This window comes from Mustela lutreola, chromosome 2 (assembly GCF_030435805.1).
Source record: "Mustela lutreola isolate mMusLut2 chromosome 2, mMusLut2.pri, whole genome shotgun sequence".
In the NCBI taxonomy this organism is placed as follows: Eukaryota; Metazoa; Chordata; class Mammalia; order Carnivora; family Mustelidae; genus Mustela; species Mustela lutreola.
In genome coordinates, this window is record NC_081291.1 from 158,807,027 (window position 1) to 158,826,683 (window position 19,657).

Sequence of the window (19,657 nt, forward strand, 5' to 3'; positions counted from 1 at the left end):
CTCTGAAAATATCATGCCAGCTCTTTCTGGCCTGCCAGGTCTCTGTGGATAAGTCAGCTGCCAATCTAATATTTTTACCATTGTATGTTACAGACTTCTTTTCCCGGGCTGCTTTTAGGATTTTCTCTTTGTCATTGAGACTTGTAAATTTTACTATTAGGTGACGGGGTGTGGGCCTATTCTTATTGATTTTGAGGGGCGTTCTCTGAACCTCCTGAATTTTGATGCTCGTTCCCTTTGCCATATTGGGGAAATTCTCCCCAATAATTCTCTCCAGTATACCTTCTGCTCCCCTCTCACTTTCTTCTTCTTCTGGAATCCCAATTATTCTAATGTTGTTTCGTCTTATGGTGTCACTTATCTCTCGAATTCTCCCCTCGTGGTCCAGTAGCTGTTTGTCCCTCTTTTGCTCAGCTTCTTTATTCTCTGTCATTTGGTCTTCTATATCACTAATTCTTTCTTCTGCCTCATTTATCCTAGCAGTGAGAGCCTCCATTTTTGATTGCACCTCATTAATAGCTTTTTTGATTTCACCTTGGTTAGATTTTAGTTCTTTTATTTCTCCAGAAAGGGCTTTTATATCTCTCGAGAGGGTTTCTCTAATATCTTCCATGCCTTTTTCGAGCCCGGCTAGAACCTTGAGAATTGTCATTCTGAACTCTAGATCTGACATATTACCGATGTCTGTATTGATTAGGTCCCTAGCCTTCGGTACTGCCTCTTGTTCTTTTTTTTGTGTTGAATTTTTATGTCTTGTCATTTTGTCCAGATAAGAGTAAATGAAGGGGCAAGTAAAATACTAAAAGGGTGGCAACAACCCCAGGAAAATATGCTTTAACCAAATTAGAAGAGATCCAAAATCGTGAGTGGGGAGAAAGGGGATAAAAAGAGGTTCAAAAAGGAAGAAAGAAAAAAAAACAAAAAGAAAAGAAAAAAAAAAAAAGAAAAGAAAAGAAAAGAATTTTTAAAAAAAGAAAACACCTAAGAAAAATGTAAAAAAGAAAAAATATATATATTAGATAAACTAGTAAAAAATCGTTAAAAAAGAAAAAGGTAACAGTTAAAAAAAAAAAAAATTTTACCTGAAGGCGAGAAAAAAAAAAAAAAATGAAAAAGAAAAAATCAAATTAACTGCAAGACTAAAAAAAATCCCAGGAAAAAAGCCATGAGTTCCGTGTTTGGCTTTCTCCTCCTCTGGAATTCTGCTGCTCTCCTTGGTATTGAAACCGCACTCCTTGGTAGGTGAACTTGGTCTCGGCTGGATTTCTTGTTGATCTTCTGGGGGAGGGGCCTGGTGTAGTGATTCTCAAGTGTCTTTGTCCCAGGCGGAATTACACCGCCCTTACCCGGGGCCGGGGTGAGTAATCCGCTCGGGTTTGCTTTCAGGAGCTTTTGTTCCCTGAGCGCTTTCCGTAGAGTTCCAGAGGACGGGAATACAAATGGCGGCCTCCTGGTCTCCGGCCCGGAGGAGCCGAGAGCCCAGGGCCCCACTCCTCAGTGCGCCCTCAGAGAACAGCGCCCAGTTACTCCCGTCTGCCTGACCTCCGTCTGGCCTCTATGTTAATTCAGTTTTTATCCACTGATTTAAAAAGTTTCGTTATAGACGTAGCCATGCATCCCTTTAGTCTTTCATGGTATATGTCACTTTAACTACTACTATTGTTTTTGTTAGGTGCTGGGCTAGAACATAGAGGGTTCTTGCTCTCAAGGAGTTCAGAGACTAAAGGGAAGAGAGGAAAAACTGAGGACAATAGAGTAAGGCAGGTATTATCCCAGAAGTCTAGGCAGAGTACAAAGGCAGAAGTATTCTCTTTGGAGTTGGTGCTGTCTGGAAATGCATCATAGGACAGGTAACTTTTGAGCTAAATCTTGAAACATGGAAAGGTACTCAGCATTTAGAGAAGGGAAGGAAATAGAGGACATACGTATGAATTTGGGCAAAGATGCTTCATGAAAATGGGTCTATTGTGTGTTTATGGTTTGAGCTTAAGGTTCTGAATGGTGGGTATAGTGGAATATGAGTTTACTGGGGAAGAGAAGGCTGGACCTGTGGGCTGTGGCCAGATCACATTAGCCTGTAGGTAATTGGAAACCACTGTAGAATTTTAAGTAGAAGAATAACAACTTTCTAATTGGATTTCTTTTATTTCACCCTTGCTTTTAAGACTGTACATGTAGCATTCTGTTGCTGAAGTTTGGCGACCTCTGGTGTTGAAGTATTAAAAACAAAGCTGTGAAAACCTCATAGCTTTTCTCAGATGAGTCTTAGCTTTATTTCTTTGAAGAAATAAATCATAATTCCTAATTTGATATTTATCAGTGTCTGGGTACCTATGTAGCTAAATGAATGAGAAAATGTTACAACAAATTTGGATGGGACTGGCTACAAATGAAATGATGGATTTAACCATGCACAGCATACCCAGAGGAATATGGCTGGACTGATACTCTGAGTCTTTGAATGTTTTCACCACCTAACTCCTCATGATCTAGGATGATGGGCCAAAGAAAATGTGTTTTTTTGCAGTAAATGGAAGGGTTTTTTTCTAATAATAAATAACTGAGAATACATAAACTCTTTCCAATGGTGTGACCATTTTTAACATCTCCCCCCTTTTTTAATTGTGTGAACTATCATACTTACAGAAAGTACATACAACATTTATGTGCAGTTTCATTTCCTTTAAGTCTTTGGAGGAACTCACTTTTGAGGAAATCCATAAATAAGGTTTTGTTTTAGGGTTTTGTTTGTTTGTTTTAAGTATTTCCTTAGTCAAAAAGTTTGGGGAAATATATTTTTCTATCTTTTAAAATTTAAGGGAACTCTTAAGACTTGATTGTGTCTGAAATGATGAGGTCTGTTTCAAACATTTTTTTATCCATGAAGTGAAAAGTTTTAATTTATATAATTTGAAAGGTTCCATATGTATAATTCGGATGGAGTAAGGTAGAAATACACTCTGCATATAATAAAATCTAATATAAAACATAAAGATATGCTCATGTAGAAATAGGATAATCAGTTTGTTAAATTGTCTTGAATTTATTGTGTTGATTACAGATAGTGATGCATTTAGAATCTTTGCTCTTCATAACCTGTACTCACTTACCTTTAACATTGTTTTCCCCTCAATATTCAATTCTTAATTTCTGTCACCATTGAGCTGTTAATATTACCCAAATCAGGCCATTTTCCACTCTACACATAGTGTGTAGAGAATGTGCTTCGGACTCATTTGCTTTCTAGACTCCTTACATAATTAATCAGCTCTTGTCTTTCCTTCCAGAACCCTTTCCTGAATCACTTGCCCACTCTAGTGCAGGGTAGAACTTTCGCCTCAACATATCTACACTTAAACTTTGTTCTACTGATCTTTGCAGATTTTATAAGTCTCTCTACCCTAGAGTACTATTTAAGATAGAAACTCAGTAAATGTCTTGAATGAATGAATGACTTAAGAGACTGAGCAAAAACCTTTAAATGCCTCTTGATTGTCTTACCTTTGCATTCTTTGCATCTTAAATCATACCTTTGCTTTCTTTTTAAATTTTAATTAAATTATAATGTATTATTTGTTTCAGGGGTACAGGTCTGTGATTCATCAGTCTTACACAATTCACAGCACTCACCATATCGCATATCCTCCCAAGTGTCCATCACCCAGCAGCCCTATCCCTCCCACTCTTCTCTCCTCCAACACCCTCAGTTTGTTTCCTGAGATTGAGTCTGTTACGGTTTGTCTCCCTCTCTGGTTTCATGAGGAATTTGAGAAACAAGACAGAATCATAGGGGAAGGGAGGGAAAAATTAAACAAGATGAAATACTTTGCTTTCTTAAGAACTGTTCATATTGTATATAAAATAATTCTAGTTGTAGGGTTTGGTATAGACTCTTGATACTCTATTTTTTTTTTTTAAGATTGATTTATTTATTTGATCACAAATAGGCAGAGAGGCAGGCAAGAGAGAGAGAGGAAGGGAAGCAGGCTCCCCTCTGAGCAGAGAGCCCAAAGCGGGGCTTGATCCCAGGACCCTGGGATCACGACCTGAGCCGAAGGCAGAGGCTTTAACCCATTGAGCCACCCAGGCGCCTCTAGACTCTGATACTTTTAATGCTAGTCTTAACAAAGCAACAGAAGAAGGATAAACATCTGGTTTTGTTTAGTATAGTAAATGTATCACAAGATGTAATTTACATAAAATAAAAGTAATTTTTAAAAAATATTTATTTGACAGAGATCACAAGTAGGCAGAGAGGCAAGCAGAGAGAGAGAAGGAAGCAGGCTCCCTGCGGAGCGGAGATCCTGATGTGGGGCTCCATCCCAGGATCCCGGGATCATGACCTGAGCCAAAGGCAGAGGCTTTACCCCACTGAGCAACCCAGGTGCCCCAAAAGCAGTCATTTTAAGTATGCAGTTTAATAAGCCTTGGTAAACATATATAACCACTATCCAGTCAAGATTTAGAACATGTCCACTGCCCCAAAAATTTCCTGTGTACAGCCTGGGGTGAGTAATCATCCCAATGTGCCCAGGACCTGAGGGCTTTTCTAGGATAGCACCAGGCAAACAGGACAGTTGATCATTCTGTTCATGCCCCTTTATAGTTGGTCCCCCATCTTCTGTCTCAGGTGTGACCATTGGTCTGCTTTCTGTCACTACAGATTAGTTTTTCCTATTCTATAATTTCATTTAAATGTATGTTTCTTTTGTATCTGGCTTTTCTAGCTCAACATCTTGTTTTTGAAGTTCATCCATGTTGCCTGTTTATTCCATTTTATGCTGAGTTGTATTCTGTTAACATATCAAGAGGTTTTTTTATCCGTTTACCTGTACATTGATGTTTGGCTTTGGTTTTTAGCTATTACAAGTAAAACTGGTATAAATGTTTGTTTATAAGTCTTTTTACAGGTATATGTTTATATTTCTCTTCAAGAAAGGATTAAGATTAAAGTTGCTAGCCATATGATAACTGTATGTTACCTTTATAAGAAGTTACCAAGTTATTTTCAAAGTATTCTACTGGTTTTCACTCCCAACAACATATGAGAGTTCCTGTGTTCTACATCCTTACCTATAAATGGTATTCATAGTAATTTCAAGTATAGTCTTAAAATTACTTTTATCATTAGAAAATGACCCTCTTTATTTTAATTTCCTTGCCCATAAGTCTCCATTTTCTGATAATGTAGATACTCCATCTTTCTAATGATAAGTGTTTGCATGGTATAACTTTCTGCATTTTAACCTATGTGTCTTTATATTTAAAGTTTCTTTCTCACAGACAACATAGACTTACTGTCTTTTTGTAGTCTGGCAATTACTACTTTTTATTTGGACTGTTTAGACCATTTACATTCAATGTAATTATCGCTGTGGTTGAGTTTAAGTATTTTACTTTGATATTTATTTTTCATTCCATTTTTTTTTCTCCTTTACTGCCACCTTATGGATATAATGAGCCTTTTTTATTTCCCCAATGGGAAGTTTAAGCTATACATCCTTATTGTATTTTTTAAAGTTGTTCCGAAATTGAAAATAGACATGTTAATTTTGTCACAGTCCATAAATAATAATATACCACTTCACATATGAAGTAAGAACCTTGCAACAGTATATTTCTATTTCCCTTTCCTGTCTTTTATGTTACTGTGGTCAGACATTTTTACTTCTATAATACTTTTATAATACTTCGTTGTTTTGCTTTAAGCACTCAGTTTCTTAAGAAATTTAAAAGCAAGGGAGAAATATATGTTTAGCCACATATTTACCATTTTTGGTGGTCTCTATTCCTCTGTATAGATAGGAATGTCCATTTGGAATCCTTTTCTTTGATCCTGAAAGTACTTTCTTATAGTGAAAATCTGGTGACAAACTCTCTTTTGTTTGCTTAATAATGTCTTTTGAAGGTTATTTTCAGCAGATATACAATTTCTTGGTTTCCAGCTTTTTCTTTTCATTCTTTGGAAAGGTCTCTAGTTTCTTCTGGATTGGGTTGTTTCTGATGAGTAGTCAGCTGTTATTCCTGTTGTTAATACACTGTGCATATAATGTGTCTCTTTGTTTTCGGAAAGATTTTTCCTTTATCAGTGGGTTTTACTGTTTGACTGTAACTCTGTATGGTATTTTTTTGTATCGTATTGCTTGAGATTCATTGAACTTTTCATTATTTTCATCAAATTTGGAAAAATTTTAGCCACTATTTCTTCAGATAGTTTTTTTTTTATTGTTGTTGTTCCCCCCATCCCCCTTCTGAAACTTGAAACTTCTCAAACATGTACATGTGTTTTTCTGGATTTTTTTTTTTAATCTCCATGCTTCAATTTTTTTCATTTCTTTTTCTTTTTTTTTAAGATGTTTATTTATTTTTGAGAGAGAGAGGGAGAAAGTGCACAAGCATGAGGAGGGGCAGAGGGAGAAGCAGACTCCCTGCTCAACAAGGAGCCTGATGTGGGACTTAGTCCCAGGACCCAAGGATCATGACCTGAACCAAAGGCAGATGCTTAATCAACTGAGCCATCCAGACACCCCTATATTGACCACCTTTAAGCAATTATGCTTTCAAAGTAATTCAGTAACAACATCAGTTTCTGTAACTTGGGCTTTGTAGTAAACTATTCTTGCAGTACATTTGCAACATGGATGGTAGTAGAAGATATTATGCTAAATGAAATAAATCAGTCAGAGAAAGACAAATACTATATTATTCTACTCATGTGGAATTTAAGAAACAAAACTAATGAACATAGGGGGAGGAAAGGAAAAATAGAAAAAGTCAAAAATAGAGGGGAGCAAACCAGAAGAGACTCTTAACTATAAGGGAACAAACTGAGGGTGTCTGGAGGAGAAGTCGGTGAGGGGAGGGATAACTGGTGATGGATATTAAGGAGGGCGCTTGATATAATGAGCACTGGTTGTTAACATGCAACTGATGAATCACTAAATTCTATCCTGAAACTAATAATACACTGTATGTTAAGTAAATTGAATTTAAATTTTAAAAAAATTAGAACAAAATAAAAATAGAAATTCTTGGCAATAAAATTACTTAGAGTATGCAGAGCTATATTATTTGCCCACCATTTAACATTCCAACCAAGATCTTACACACGTGAAATAATCACAACAGACAAAAATATTGCAAAGTTGCATAGTTAGTATTGCAGATATACTTAAGCAAAGTAAGTGTGGGATTTACAGTAAGAATCTATAGTTAAGGAAGCCTGAAAATGATATATCAAAATTACTAAATCATAAGAATTTTTGCAAGAATTTGTAAAATAAGTTTGAGATTTGTTAAACTTTCTAATTTTCTTTAGCTAATTAGATGCTTGCATTTCTTCATATAATTCTTATATTGCCTAAAATCTATAATATTAACAGTTCAAGATACTCTTTTTATTAAGTTGAATTACCAGGTATGGGTAGATTTTATTTAAATTATGAAGGGTTTGAGTGCCTGGGTGGCTCAGTGGTTAAGCCACTGCCTTCGGCTCAGGTCATGATCTCAGGGTCCTGGGATCGAGTCCCGCATCGGGCTCTCTGCTCAGCGGGGAACCTGCTTCCCTCTCACTCTCTCTGCCTGCCTCTCTGCCTGCTTGTGATCTTTCTCTGTCAAATAAAATAAATAAAATCTTAAAAAAAAAAAATAAATTATGAAGGGTTTTGTTAAGTCTGTTTAATTTTTTAAACTTAAAATTATAGCCTCGTGATCTTACAAAATCTTAGTATACCCTGCACAATTCAAAAGGATTTAGATTTCCCTTTATGGTAAAATCAGTGGAGTTTACGGAAATGATTTTTTTAATTATTTTTTTTTAATCTTTTCCTTGTTTTTGCTATTAATGTTGGGTAGACCATTTTAAGGAGTCAACTGCACATGCATTTGAATCCCATATTTACAAATGACAAACTGTAGCTTTGAGAAGTCAGTTTACCTCCATCAGCTGTAGTCTTAAGTATAAAATGGGTAATAATGTATTATGAAATTTAAATGTGAAAAGAAAATTGATACACCTCACCCAGAGCTTTTACATACTGAGTGGTCCATAAATGTTTCTTCTCTTTGTTCCCTTTTTCCTCACTGTGGGATCTTTTAAAAGGAGAACTTACATATTTTGTTGCCACTTACTTATTTCAGATGATGGTCTGTTTGCTCTTTTCATGGTTGATCTCACCATGATCAGAAAGTAAGTCACTTCATGGCCAGATATACTGAACACCTTTATTTACTCTGAACTAATTATGTCATAAGTTACTCACCTCTCTGTTCTTTAAATGTTTACTTTCCTTGGCCTCCATGGTACCATTGTCTGTAGGACTTCTTCCAGTCTCTTGGACTTCTGTCTCAGTTTTCTTTTTAAATTTCCCTTTTCCTGGAGCACCTGGGTGGCTCAGACGTTAGCATCTGCATTCGATTCCGGTCGTGATCCTGGGTCCTGGGATCAAGCCCTGCATCAGGCTCTCTGCTTGGCTGAAAGCCTGCTTCTCCCTCTCCCCATTCCCCCTGCTTGTATTTTTATTCTCGCTGTCTCTTTCTCTGTCAAGTAAATAAATAAAATCTTCTTTAAAAATTAAAAATTGGGTTTTTTTTCCCACATATTTCTGTCCTGTGGGTCCCCATCTTTAGTACACTTTTCCTTCAGCGTGCTTTACCTGTTATACCCTTCTGCAGCCACCTAGCACCTATACATCAGGTACTACCAGACCTGTTTTTCTACCCTCAAGCCCTCTTCTAAATTCTATACCCATTATTTACCACTTAGTTCTTCTTGATTGTCTTGGATACTATTTCCTCTTCCAGCTCTGTGCCTTCATGCTTAATAGTATCAACATCTTTCACAACTACCAAATTAGAAATAGAAATTGTTCATCTTCCAACCAAGTCCAATAAACAGATTCTTTGATACCATCTCCTAAAATTGGTTTGCCACTGATGAGATTTGAGTTATGTCCTAGTTCTGGCTCTGATTAGTTCTCACCTCTGAAAAGTTGCTCCTTCTAGTCCTCAGTTTTTCTCACCTCTAAAAATGTTTGGACTAGGTCAGAGGTTGGCGACTAGGGCCTAGGAGCCAAATGCACTCTGCTGTTTTTGTAAATAAACTTTTCTTTATAGCTGCATTGTGCCACAGCAGCAGAGTTGAGTAGTGACAGAGGCTCTATGGGCTACAAAGCCTAAAGTATTTACTCTCTGGCAGAAAAAGTTTGCTGACCCCTGTTCTACAGGGTCTTCCTTTTAGTTTCCATCTCTGTTAGCCAGCCTGGAGAGAAACTAGTTTTAAGATTTTTAAAAAATAATAAGAAAAAGAATAGAGAAATGATTATAGCAGTTGAGTATTTGGCAAGGGAAATTAAACATAGAAAATCCTAGGACATTAGAATCTTTGTTTCCCCATCTAATGGTCTTAGACATTCAAGATCATGTGGCTATAAAAGGGATAAAAAGATCTCCATTGCTGCTTCATGGTGACAGTAAGGCATTTGGTTAATTGCTTTTAAATGATCGATAGTGTACAAATCAGTGATTCCGTTTACTGGATAGTACCTAGCTTCTTAAAAGTTACAGATATACATATTTTGAAGGTAGAGGACACAGTCAATTAGAATTATAATTAATAATGATATCATTTTTATATATATTATATATGATATAATAATAGATATATAATTTGTATCACTGTCAAAGCAGATTATTTCCCATTTTAATAAAAGATTTTCTACATGTACACACTGTGTATATTAAAGGAAGATTCCAAGTATGTAAAAAATGCTTAAATAAAAGTCATAAATATTAAACCTTAATGATACATATGCTGACATGTAGTAATGTCTGCAACTGACTTTGAAATGTATCCCAAAAATAAGGTGGATTGATGTATGGATAGATGGATGGAAACGTGATGAACCAAACGTAGTAAAACATTAATCATGTTTTTAAGATAGTTGTTATAAAGGAGAGGGTTTTCACTTTAAAAAAAAAAGTGCAACTTTTCTTTATATTTGAAATTTTTCATTGTAAAATTTTGGGTAAAGGTTTAGACATGAGTGGCTGTGAGATAGGAATTTAGGGAGAAGATACGGGAGTGAAAGCACACATAATACATAATATACCTTCTTGCTTTCACATTAAATAATTAAAAGTTTTTCGTATGTTAAGCAAACCTGTGTATAGTGCATGTATTTCTCAGCTGTTTTATTGTGTATTTCACAGATTTACTTCAATTGGGAATATCCTTCTACTGGGAATACTCTTAGGATGTAATAAAAAAAAATAAGAATTATAATATTCACTTCAAAGAGTATCCTGCCTTTTTATTATTATACAGTTTGTAGCTTAAATTATCTCACATAGCCCCTATCAGAAAGTTAAATGGCTGATAAGTGCATGTGATCTCTGTCCATACAGTAAAAGGATGCATTTACTAATGGACATCATACAATTCGCATTTTTTAGCATTCTTACCAACTTGTGGGGAGTTTTGACTGTGTCCTGTGTTAACAAAATACTGAATAAATAGAGGGAAACTGCACAGGAAATACTCATTGATTCAGAAGTGGGCATTTCTTAATTGTTGATTGTGATGTATATCATAATGCCAAAATATGTTAAAATGTGTTCAGTGTAAAGCACAAAAATAAAGCAAATATCTGTGTAATTATCACTCATGTTAAGAATTAGAAGAATTACTTATGCCCCATCCCAGTCACAGTCTCTCTTACATCTTCCTATTAAGCTGAATAATCTATTCTTAATTTTTCCAATGAATAGTCCCATGTTTTTTATTAGTTTTACAGTTTTACTATGTATACTAAAATATAGTTTAGTCTTGCCTGTTTTTAAGCTTTATATAAGGCGCTCTTACGGTATGTTTTCATTGTTGAGAAAACTCACCATTTTGTGAGATTTATCAGAAGGTATGTGTAGCTCTGCTTCATTCATTTTCATTATTAGTGTACCACTTTATGACTATACTACGGTTTATTTACTAATTCTACTTTTGGATTTTTGCTTGTGCCCGTGGTATTTTATTATGAACAGTGTTGCTTTGGGTGTATAAAAAGTTTCTCTAGGCTAGAGTGTAACCTTAAAGTGGAATTACTAAGTTGTAGGGTCATTGAAGGTATGCGTTATGTACTTATTTATTCATGTCATTGCTCTTGGGTTTTTTTGTTCAGCAGTTAAAAGGATCCAGTGGGATTGCATTTGGGGGGCAGAATTATTGTTTAGCTCACTCTGCCTTTTTCACTCCTCCCCGCTTTGCCAGTACATACAAACACACACACAGACAGAGACACAGATGCACACACACATAACCTTCATCAAGGGGTAAAATAGGATATAAATGTTTGCTTTATTATTTAAAAATAAAAATTAAGATTCCTTTTTAGCCTTCATATTTTAAGTGTGAATAGTTCCTGATTTACAAGTATTTGATATCTACAGCTGCAAAGGCCAGAGACTTCCCTTCCCAGTACTAGATAATACCTTGCTCCTCTCTAAAAAGCTGTACTTCTGCTACAAGGAAGGGAGGATATATAACTAGATATGTGTTTCCAGTGCCCAAAAATAAGCTCTCCACAGAATAATGTATTATAATTTAGATTATTTTTATACTTTTTTTTTCTTTTCAATAACCTCAGGGGTTTGCTCAGAAATTATCTTTTAGGAATTAAAGGTCAGTTTTTAGTTAACTGGATTTCTTTTGGGCTTTTATTGACAAATAATACTATAGCTCAGAATGTCCTTTCCACTTATCTTACTTAAACTTTATGCACTCAGATATTTAAATAATTATGAAAGATGTAATTGGCATATAACAAAGTGCATGTTTTTAAAGTTTTTAAAGTTTGGGAAGTTTTGACATATGTATGCACACATGAAACTATCAAGATAATGAACATTTTCCTCACCCCAGTAATTTCCTAGTGCTCTTTGTAATACTTCTCTCCAGCCTTTCACAATCATGGCTTTTCTTTCTGTTGTTGTAAACAAAATTTTCTAGAATTCCCTATGAGTGAAATTATACAGTAGGTACTCTTTTTGGTCTGGCTTCTTTTATTGGGTATAATTACTTGTAGATTCAGCCATGTTCTTTTTTTGTTACTGAGTAGCATTCCATCATATGGATATACCACCATTTGTTTATTCATTCATCTGTCATGGACATTTGAGTTGTTTCTGCTTTTTGGCACCTGCAAAATAGATGTTATGCACATTTGTGTAGAAGTTTTTGTATGAACATATGCTTTCATTTCTCTTGGGTAAATACTTAGGAGTGGGAGTGATGGATATATGGTAAGTATATGTTTAATTCTTTAACATACTGCCGAAGTTTTTTCTAAGGTGCCATACAATTTTACATTTCCACTAGCAGTGGATGAGAGCCTCAATTGCTCTGCATCCTCACCAAAACTTGGTATACACAATCTTTTTTTTAACTTTACTCTTCTGAGTTAGATATGTAGGTGGTATCTTAACAGTTTTAACTGGCACTTCCCTGATGATAATGATGTTGAGTATTTTTTCATGTGCTTATTTACTATGTAAATAAGGGTAAACTGTCTTTACTTTACTTGGGTAAAGTGTCTGGTTGTATCTTTTGCCCATTTGGGGGGAGGGGTGTTTGTCTTTTTGTTTTTGAATTATAGGACTCTTGTATATTCTAGGTAGAAGTCCTTTGCAGAATGTATGTTTTACAAGCATTTTCTTTCAGTTGGTAGCTTGCCTTTTTATTTTCTTAAGAGTATCTTTTGAAGAACGAAACTCTTAAATCTTGATTAAGTTCTGGTTTTAATGAAATCTAGAGAATTAGAACAACAAAAAAAAGCAAACACACACACACACACAAACCCTGCAGTTCTTACTTTGCCCTGATTATTCACTGGTTGCCACCACAAATCAAGTACTTACTACATTACACTCCTTCTTTGCCACTCTATTTGAATTGTAAATGGCCAAATATTTTAACAAATTTGTTTTATACCAGGCTTTAGAATCATAAAGACAAGTAGTGATGTATGTCATCTTTCTCCAAAGTCCTTATTTTTAGTAATTAGTATTTCTTCCCGTCCCGTCATCTGTTTTGTGCATTTAGTTCTGTATGCTTTCCTTTGTCCAGCCCATACTATGTCAGAGGCAGTGAAGTGCTCAGTGTATTTTTATCTTGTATTACAGTTATACTTTTTCCCACACACTAACATCTAAGTTCATTATAACAAAAAATCTCTGGCTCTTTGTATTCTCCATATGTCATCGCATAGTTTCTTGTACACAGGGAACAATCACTAAATATTCATTGATTGAATGGAATTATTGATGACAGTATCTGAGTAAGGTTCTCCTGATTAATTTATTGATAATAAACCCTTTGGCTATACTTTACTAAATGCAGTAGATGGTTTTTCTTGATAGAACGATGTTTGATTTTTACTTGAATGTTTTTAAGTGATCTTTTTGTATAACCCTGGTTTAACATGATTATCATAAAAGTCTGTGTAGGGTAATACAGCATAGGATCTATAGTCAGTTAAAAATCTTTTGCAAAGTCTGCTCTGTTTAATGAATAATATATTTCATGACTTTGGAATTCTTTTTTCCAATGAAACCAGTACATTAAAACATAAAGATTGTATTTGAATGTATATAGGAAAATACGGCAATAACTTGGCTTTCTCTGTCTAGGTCCTGGGAACACCAACAAGGGAGCAAATTAGAGAAATGAACCCAAACTACACAGAATTCAAATTCCCTCAAATTAAGGCGCATCCTTGGACTAAGGTGAGTCAAAATGAGTTTTTTTAGCACATTAACCAATAGTTAACTTAAACTTTCATTGTTTTTAAACTAAACTATTTTGGTACTAGATAGCTCCCTGAGTACAAAGTACATAGCAGTTCTGCATGTAAAGATAGTTGGGTAGTTATACTTTAGTGTTTCAATGACTGTATACTTTTTGTCCCCATTGATTTTCTGTAGGCAGTTTTCAGCCTGGGGTTTTATTTGTAGGTTGAGGACAGTGTACCTATACCATTAAAATACAGAATTTCATTAGGTATAATATCTTATATATAAATAATGACTGCATAAAACTCAAAAGTCAGTTTCTTTAACAGAGGTACTTGCTCAATATCAGGTAGCATATGAAAACATGTATTTCATATATTTTCTTAATTCATTTTTGAAACTGTTTATAGGCCTTATGATACTATGTGTTTTTCTTCTTTTGATTGCTTTCCTTTTGGTATTTCCAGAGGGAAATAAAAAGATTTGATCTTATTGGAGTATACATTGAAAGCATTGATATGTTAATGGGATGTCATTAGCCATTGGATAGCCTAACCGATTCTTAGAGCATAGATGGAACCAGTTTGAAGTACTAATTTACAAAAAAGCTTTATTTTTTTGCTTTGATGCATGATTGAAGTGATTTAAGATAGATTTTATTAAAAAATTTTTTCATTTCAGTTTAACTTGTGACATTAAAGGCAGGAAAAAAAATCTCATTAGGGCTTATTGCTAGATTGAATCTCTAGCATCCTTATTCTACAGTTTAAGAAACTCTGGTCAAAGATACCAAGTGACTTACTCAAGATTACATAGGTGGCCATGACAAAGCCAGGATTAAACTTTTACTCATGTTTGTGTGTGTGTGTGTGTGTGTGTGTGTGTAATGCCAGACTTAAAGTTATACACCATGCACCTCCTCTCATGTTTACTTAAATTTCATTATGTATTTTTGTGAGTTAATAAAGTTCAGCTCTTCTATAGTTCAATCAGAGATTTTCTGTACTTAAAAATGTACATATAGCAGTTTGTTTTGAGCAGGGATAGGTTTATTTAATTGTTTATAGACCTTTTATAATAAGAGGTGACATAATTTAGAGCTACAAATGAAATAATTTATATTCCCAAATTCAAAGTAAGTCTTTCTTTCTCTGAATTGTATTATGATTCTAGTTACTTTCCTTCAAGTTCTCACAATCTTATCTCTCTTCATTGCAGAAGATCTTTTTATTACTAATTACTTACTTATATCAGAATTTGGTATTGGTGTTTTAGTGCCAGAATTAGAGGTTAGCTTTCACTGACCATGATGTTGCCTTCCCTGCCACACTTAAAATTTATAGTAAACGCTGAATGTTCTGAGATAAACCATTCTTTGATCTTTACACCTAAAGTTTATTTTGAATCTTGGTCAGAAAATATTTGGGGTCTTTCACCTTGCCCTTAACTCAGAGAGTCCTAGGTGGCCAATAGGATTTAAAGGCTGAATTGCAGTTTGAATCCAGTGAATTTATTATTAAAGTGTTTACAAGTGATTTGTAGTATACTATGATTTCAGTCATGTTAAAGAAAAACAAAAAAAAAAAAAACAAAGACAGTTCTGTATAATGAATAAATCCAGGGAAATATTCCAAAATGCTAATGGTAGTTTGGTTGAGAAAAGTATAGGTGATTTTATTTTCTTTGTTTTGCATTTCCATATTTTCATTAATAAGCATGTCATTTTTATGAAAAAAGAAAAATAAAGCTCTTTTTGGTGTAATCTAAGTATTCCTCACATGCTATCCTTGATATAGAGTATCTGACCAATATAATGCTGAAGTTGAAGTTATGAAATTTTATTTAACAGTCCCTATCATTTTTTTTTTTAATCAAGACTACTACTAATATTAGTATGTGGCATATTCGGCATTTCTTCCCCCTCCCCCCTTGGATTATATCTTTTCAAATATTAGCCAGGATGGAATGTGAGGAATGGTAGATTATAATTAAAGAGTAGTCAACAGAAGATGTGAGGTCAGTTTGTCTGCTTTACATCTTCCTTTGCTCCTGTGGATTCTTGATGTTTTATATCTTACACTAATGCTCTTTAAACTTGAATAATCTATACAGATCCCTTTTATTTGTTTGTTTTATTTAGGCTTCCATTTCTATTTCATGTGTAGGATGATGACTCCATTCTCCCACCTATTTTGTCTGTTGAAAGTACTATGAACTCTCCATTTATATAGTGTGCCTTGACATAATTTGATTTTATTATGTAATAAGCACACTTGTATTAATTTCTCATTGGTGTACACAACTAGATTGATGTTTTTATGGTTGTAAACACAAAACCAAATTCAGACAAAAATTCCACGGCACTGTTCTGCCATCTGGATGAATCCAAATGATCCAAAATATGCTAATACTGATTTTCAAAATAGGTTATTATCAAAATGAAAAGACAAAATTTTAAATTTCTAGAAGGAACACAATCCCTTCTCCCCTCTGTTATGATCGTGAACACCAACTTGAGAAGTACTCTGTTATGTTAGGCAGCCAATAAAGGGGTTGTTTGGGTTTTTTTTAAAGAAATGCATAATATTGTTCTCTAAAGAAAAGAGCTTGTTGCTCTTTGAGAGCAGGTAAACAAAGTCTGGAAACAAAAGCTATTTTCCCTTTATTTTAGTCTTCTGATAGAATCCACTTTAGCCCTATTTCCTAAAGCTATGAACATGTGAACCCTGCTTTTCTGTGCTGCAGTGTAATACAGCTATATCCCTAAGGATTAGAAGCTGGTGTACTAAAAACGTAGACAGCCATAAAGATCAAGAGAGAAGATACCTTCCATGGAAACACTGAGGTGAAGGGATTTAGATGTTTAAGAAAGATAGCAAACAGAAGAGCTAAACAGTTGATGAGATGAACCATACTATGTCAAGATTCTTGAGAGTTTAGAAATCCAATAAGTTGCCCTTAGCTAGTACTTAATAGCCAGAGTAATCTAATTCATTGTTATATCATTTATGCTTTAAGTAGGAAAGAAAATTGGTACTAATGTTTTGAAACAGGGACCATTACTGGATTGAGGACAGGAAGATAAAGACCTCCTACATTGGTGTACACTGTAAAGAATAAAAAGCCAGATAGCGAAAAACAAATGATACCACGGAAATTTGAGAATTAAATAGAGATGGAGGTTCATTAGCAGGAGAGGAAGCTTAAATTCTGCATTTAGTATATGGAGGTGTGATTAAATGACAGTCTGGTATGAAGTATGAAGTGAGGATCTAGTTTGAGTACTGCTTCTACTCTTCGTGCCTCAAATTTTTTCTTTTGTACATAGCAATTAGCTTTTGTGTTTTCTGATTCTTTGAAAATAGTAATATACTGTTTTCAACATTTCAGTCGATTTCCCTTGTTTAAAATAAAGGAATATTTTATTATTTTATTTCTAAATAAATACAAAGATCCTACCTCCATTATAGTTCTTTGATTTGTCCTCTTTATCGCCACTTCCCTGACTCTAGGCCATCATTGTATCATAGAATTTTTAAAACAACCTCCTAACCAGTTTCCCTTTTTCAGTTTCATATCTTTATAGTCCTCATTGCTCTCAAAGTTAGTTTTCTTAAAAGCACATGTGATACTATCACTCCTACTTAAAAATCTTCTTTGTTTACTTATTGCCTTTAGGAAAATCTGACATAATATGCATCTAAGGACAAGGATGACTATATGTCCCACTTTATGCTTGTTCAGAGTAATTGTTAATTGAATGCCCCTTCATTCTCAAAAATGTCCCATTTTGGATGACATATTATATAGTCATTGTGTCACTTATTGTTTCTATCTTTTCTTTCCAGAGAAACAGGAGGTTTATTCTTATCCTGTTCCTCACCTTCCTAACCTCTGATTGTTCCCCAGAGAAGCCATATATGTTTCTATCTCTTTTACTAATGTCTTCTTTTTCACACTTAAAATGATCTTCTTCTCTGCTTACCAAATCTTAACCTTTTCTCAAGACCTCAAATCTTAGTTCTCCCATGAAATATTTTCTAATTATCTAAGCTCTCCATGATTAATTCCCACCAGATGACTCTTAAAATACCTTCCAAGTCATGCCACATGCATTATAGCATTTCCTAATTTCTTTTTCATAGTGGTTATAATGGGATGGATATCAGTTACTTCAAAATGTTTGTTACTAAGTTTTTGGCATACACAATAAGTTTATTTAATAGCTAAATGAATATGGGATATGTGAAACCATGGATTATTATTTAAGTATCCTAGAAACCAGTATCCACAAGCCAGTCCTTATATACCCAATTTCTTAGAACACTGTCCACATACTTGAAAATTAATGAATTTAGTACTGTTTACAACTAGCTAAGAGAAATTAGAAAATTGAGGTTGAGGTCATTTCAGTTGTTAAGGTACCAGACTAGACTGGACAGATTATGTTTATTATTCTCTGTGTTTAAAACTAAACATAAAACTGTGCTATACTTGTGTATTTTTTCCTACTAATTTTTTAAGACTTTCTTTATAATCTTACCTTTTTTTCTGAGCCTTCGAGTACAATATTTTTCACTTGGTAAACGTTGTGTTTCAATTTTACATATTTATACTTTTAAAAATGCCCTCAGGGCAGCTGGTGGCTCAGTCGGTTGATCTTAGTGATCTCATGGGTTGTAAGATAGAGCCCTGCATTGGACTCCATGCTCAGCAGGGAATCTGTTTGAAGATTCTCTTTCTCTCAAATAAATAAGTCTTTAAAAACTTTTTTTTAAAATAAAAATGCCTTCGGAGGGGTCGAAAGAGCACAAAACAAAAATTGTCAGACTTCTTTTTTGTGGGTAAACTCGATGAGCCTTTTTTGGTTTTGCTTACATGTACTTCAGAAAGCATAAAACTATGTTGGGACTTCTACTGGTTCCCAAGATTGTACTCATCTGTTTTGTTCCATTGCTTAGGTAAATTAGTTTCTATATTATTACTTAACTTACCTCTGCCCTGAACATTCTACTAATCCATTATCACTTGTCTCATTAAATACACTATATTCTCTAATGAATTTTCCACCTACATCTTTATTAGTGTTAGAATAATCACTTTTCCGTGTCTAACATTTATTTTCCTATGTGAGTAGATTTCCTCACTTTCCTAGTTGCACTGGCTACACTCCCCATTTCTTTGCTGGAAACTATGCACTTTAAAATCTAGCCATTAGGGTGGCCAATCCCCGTGTAAGAGAAATAATGTAAAAAAGAATGCTTAGGCATAAGTTTCCAGGTCACTTGTGGGGAGCAGAGGGATAGGGTTGGGGGTGGATTAAAAAAGCAAAAGAAAAAAAGTGAAAGTCTACTTTCTTAAAATCTGTATCTCCTATGTACCCAGCACTGTGCCAGATACTCAGATACTATAAAGGACGCAGAAGAAGTACACTATATAGCCCTTGTTTTTGAAAAGCTTACAGGTGATATAACTGACTTAGTCGAAGCAAGTATTCAGTAATATAACATATAACTACATACTTGATTGTGTGCTATAAGTATTCAAGTGTTTCACATGCTGTAGGTATAAGTCAGATCTCCAGCGGGGGTGGTGGAATTAGAAAGGAAGCCTCTTAAAGATGAAGAAGGACTAGGTGGGGTGGGCTGTTGAAAGAGGATTTAGATTTGCTTAGATGTTGGTAAGGTCAGGAATTGTTGTAGCCCAGAGGACTGTTCCTTAAGATGAGGAGGTGTGGGTGAAAGAAAATGTTCTACTTTCCTAAGAAGGTCAGTCTGACCATAAGAGATTAAATTGAGTAAGTGGACATTTGGTAAATCATACTTTTATGTAAGCCTGCAGTACTGTTTTATCAGTGAATGAAGTCATAGGAAAA

At 34.6% G+C, this 19,657-nt stretch overlaps 1 protein-coding gene across 3 annotated transcripts in view; it reads left to right on the forward strand.

Moving 5' to 3' along the window:
- The window catches only part of GSK3B (glycogen synthase kinase 3 beta), a 221,662-nt gene that overhangs the window by 163,022 nt on the left and 38,983 nt on the right, over nucleotides 1-19,657 (forward strand). For all 3 annotated transcript variants that reach the window (XM_059163958.1, XM_059163956.1, XM_059163957.1), the window contains exon 8: nucleotides 13,681-13,776. In XM_059163958.1, coding sequence (XP_059019941.1) covers nucleotides 13,681-13,776 — 96 coding nt within the window. The remainder of the gene's footprint in view (nucleotides 1-13,680; nucleotides 13,777-19,657) is intronic.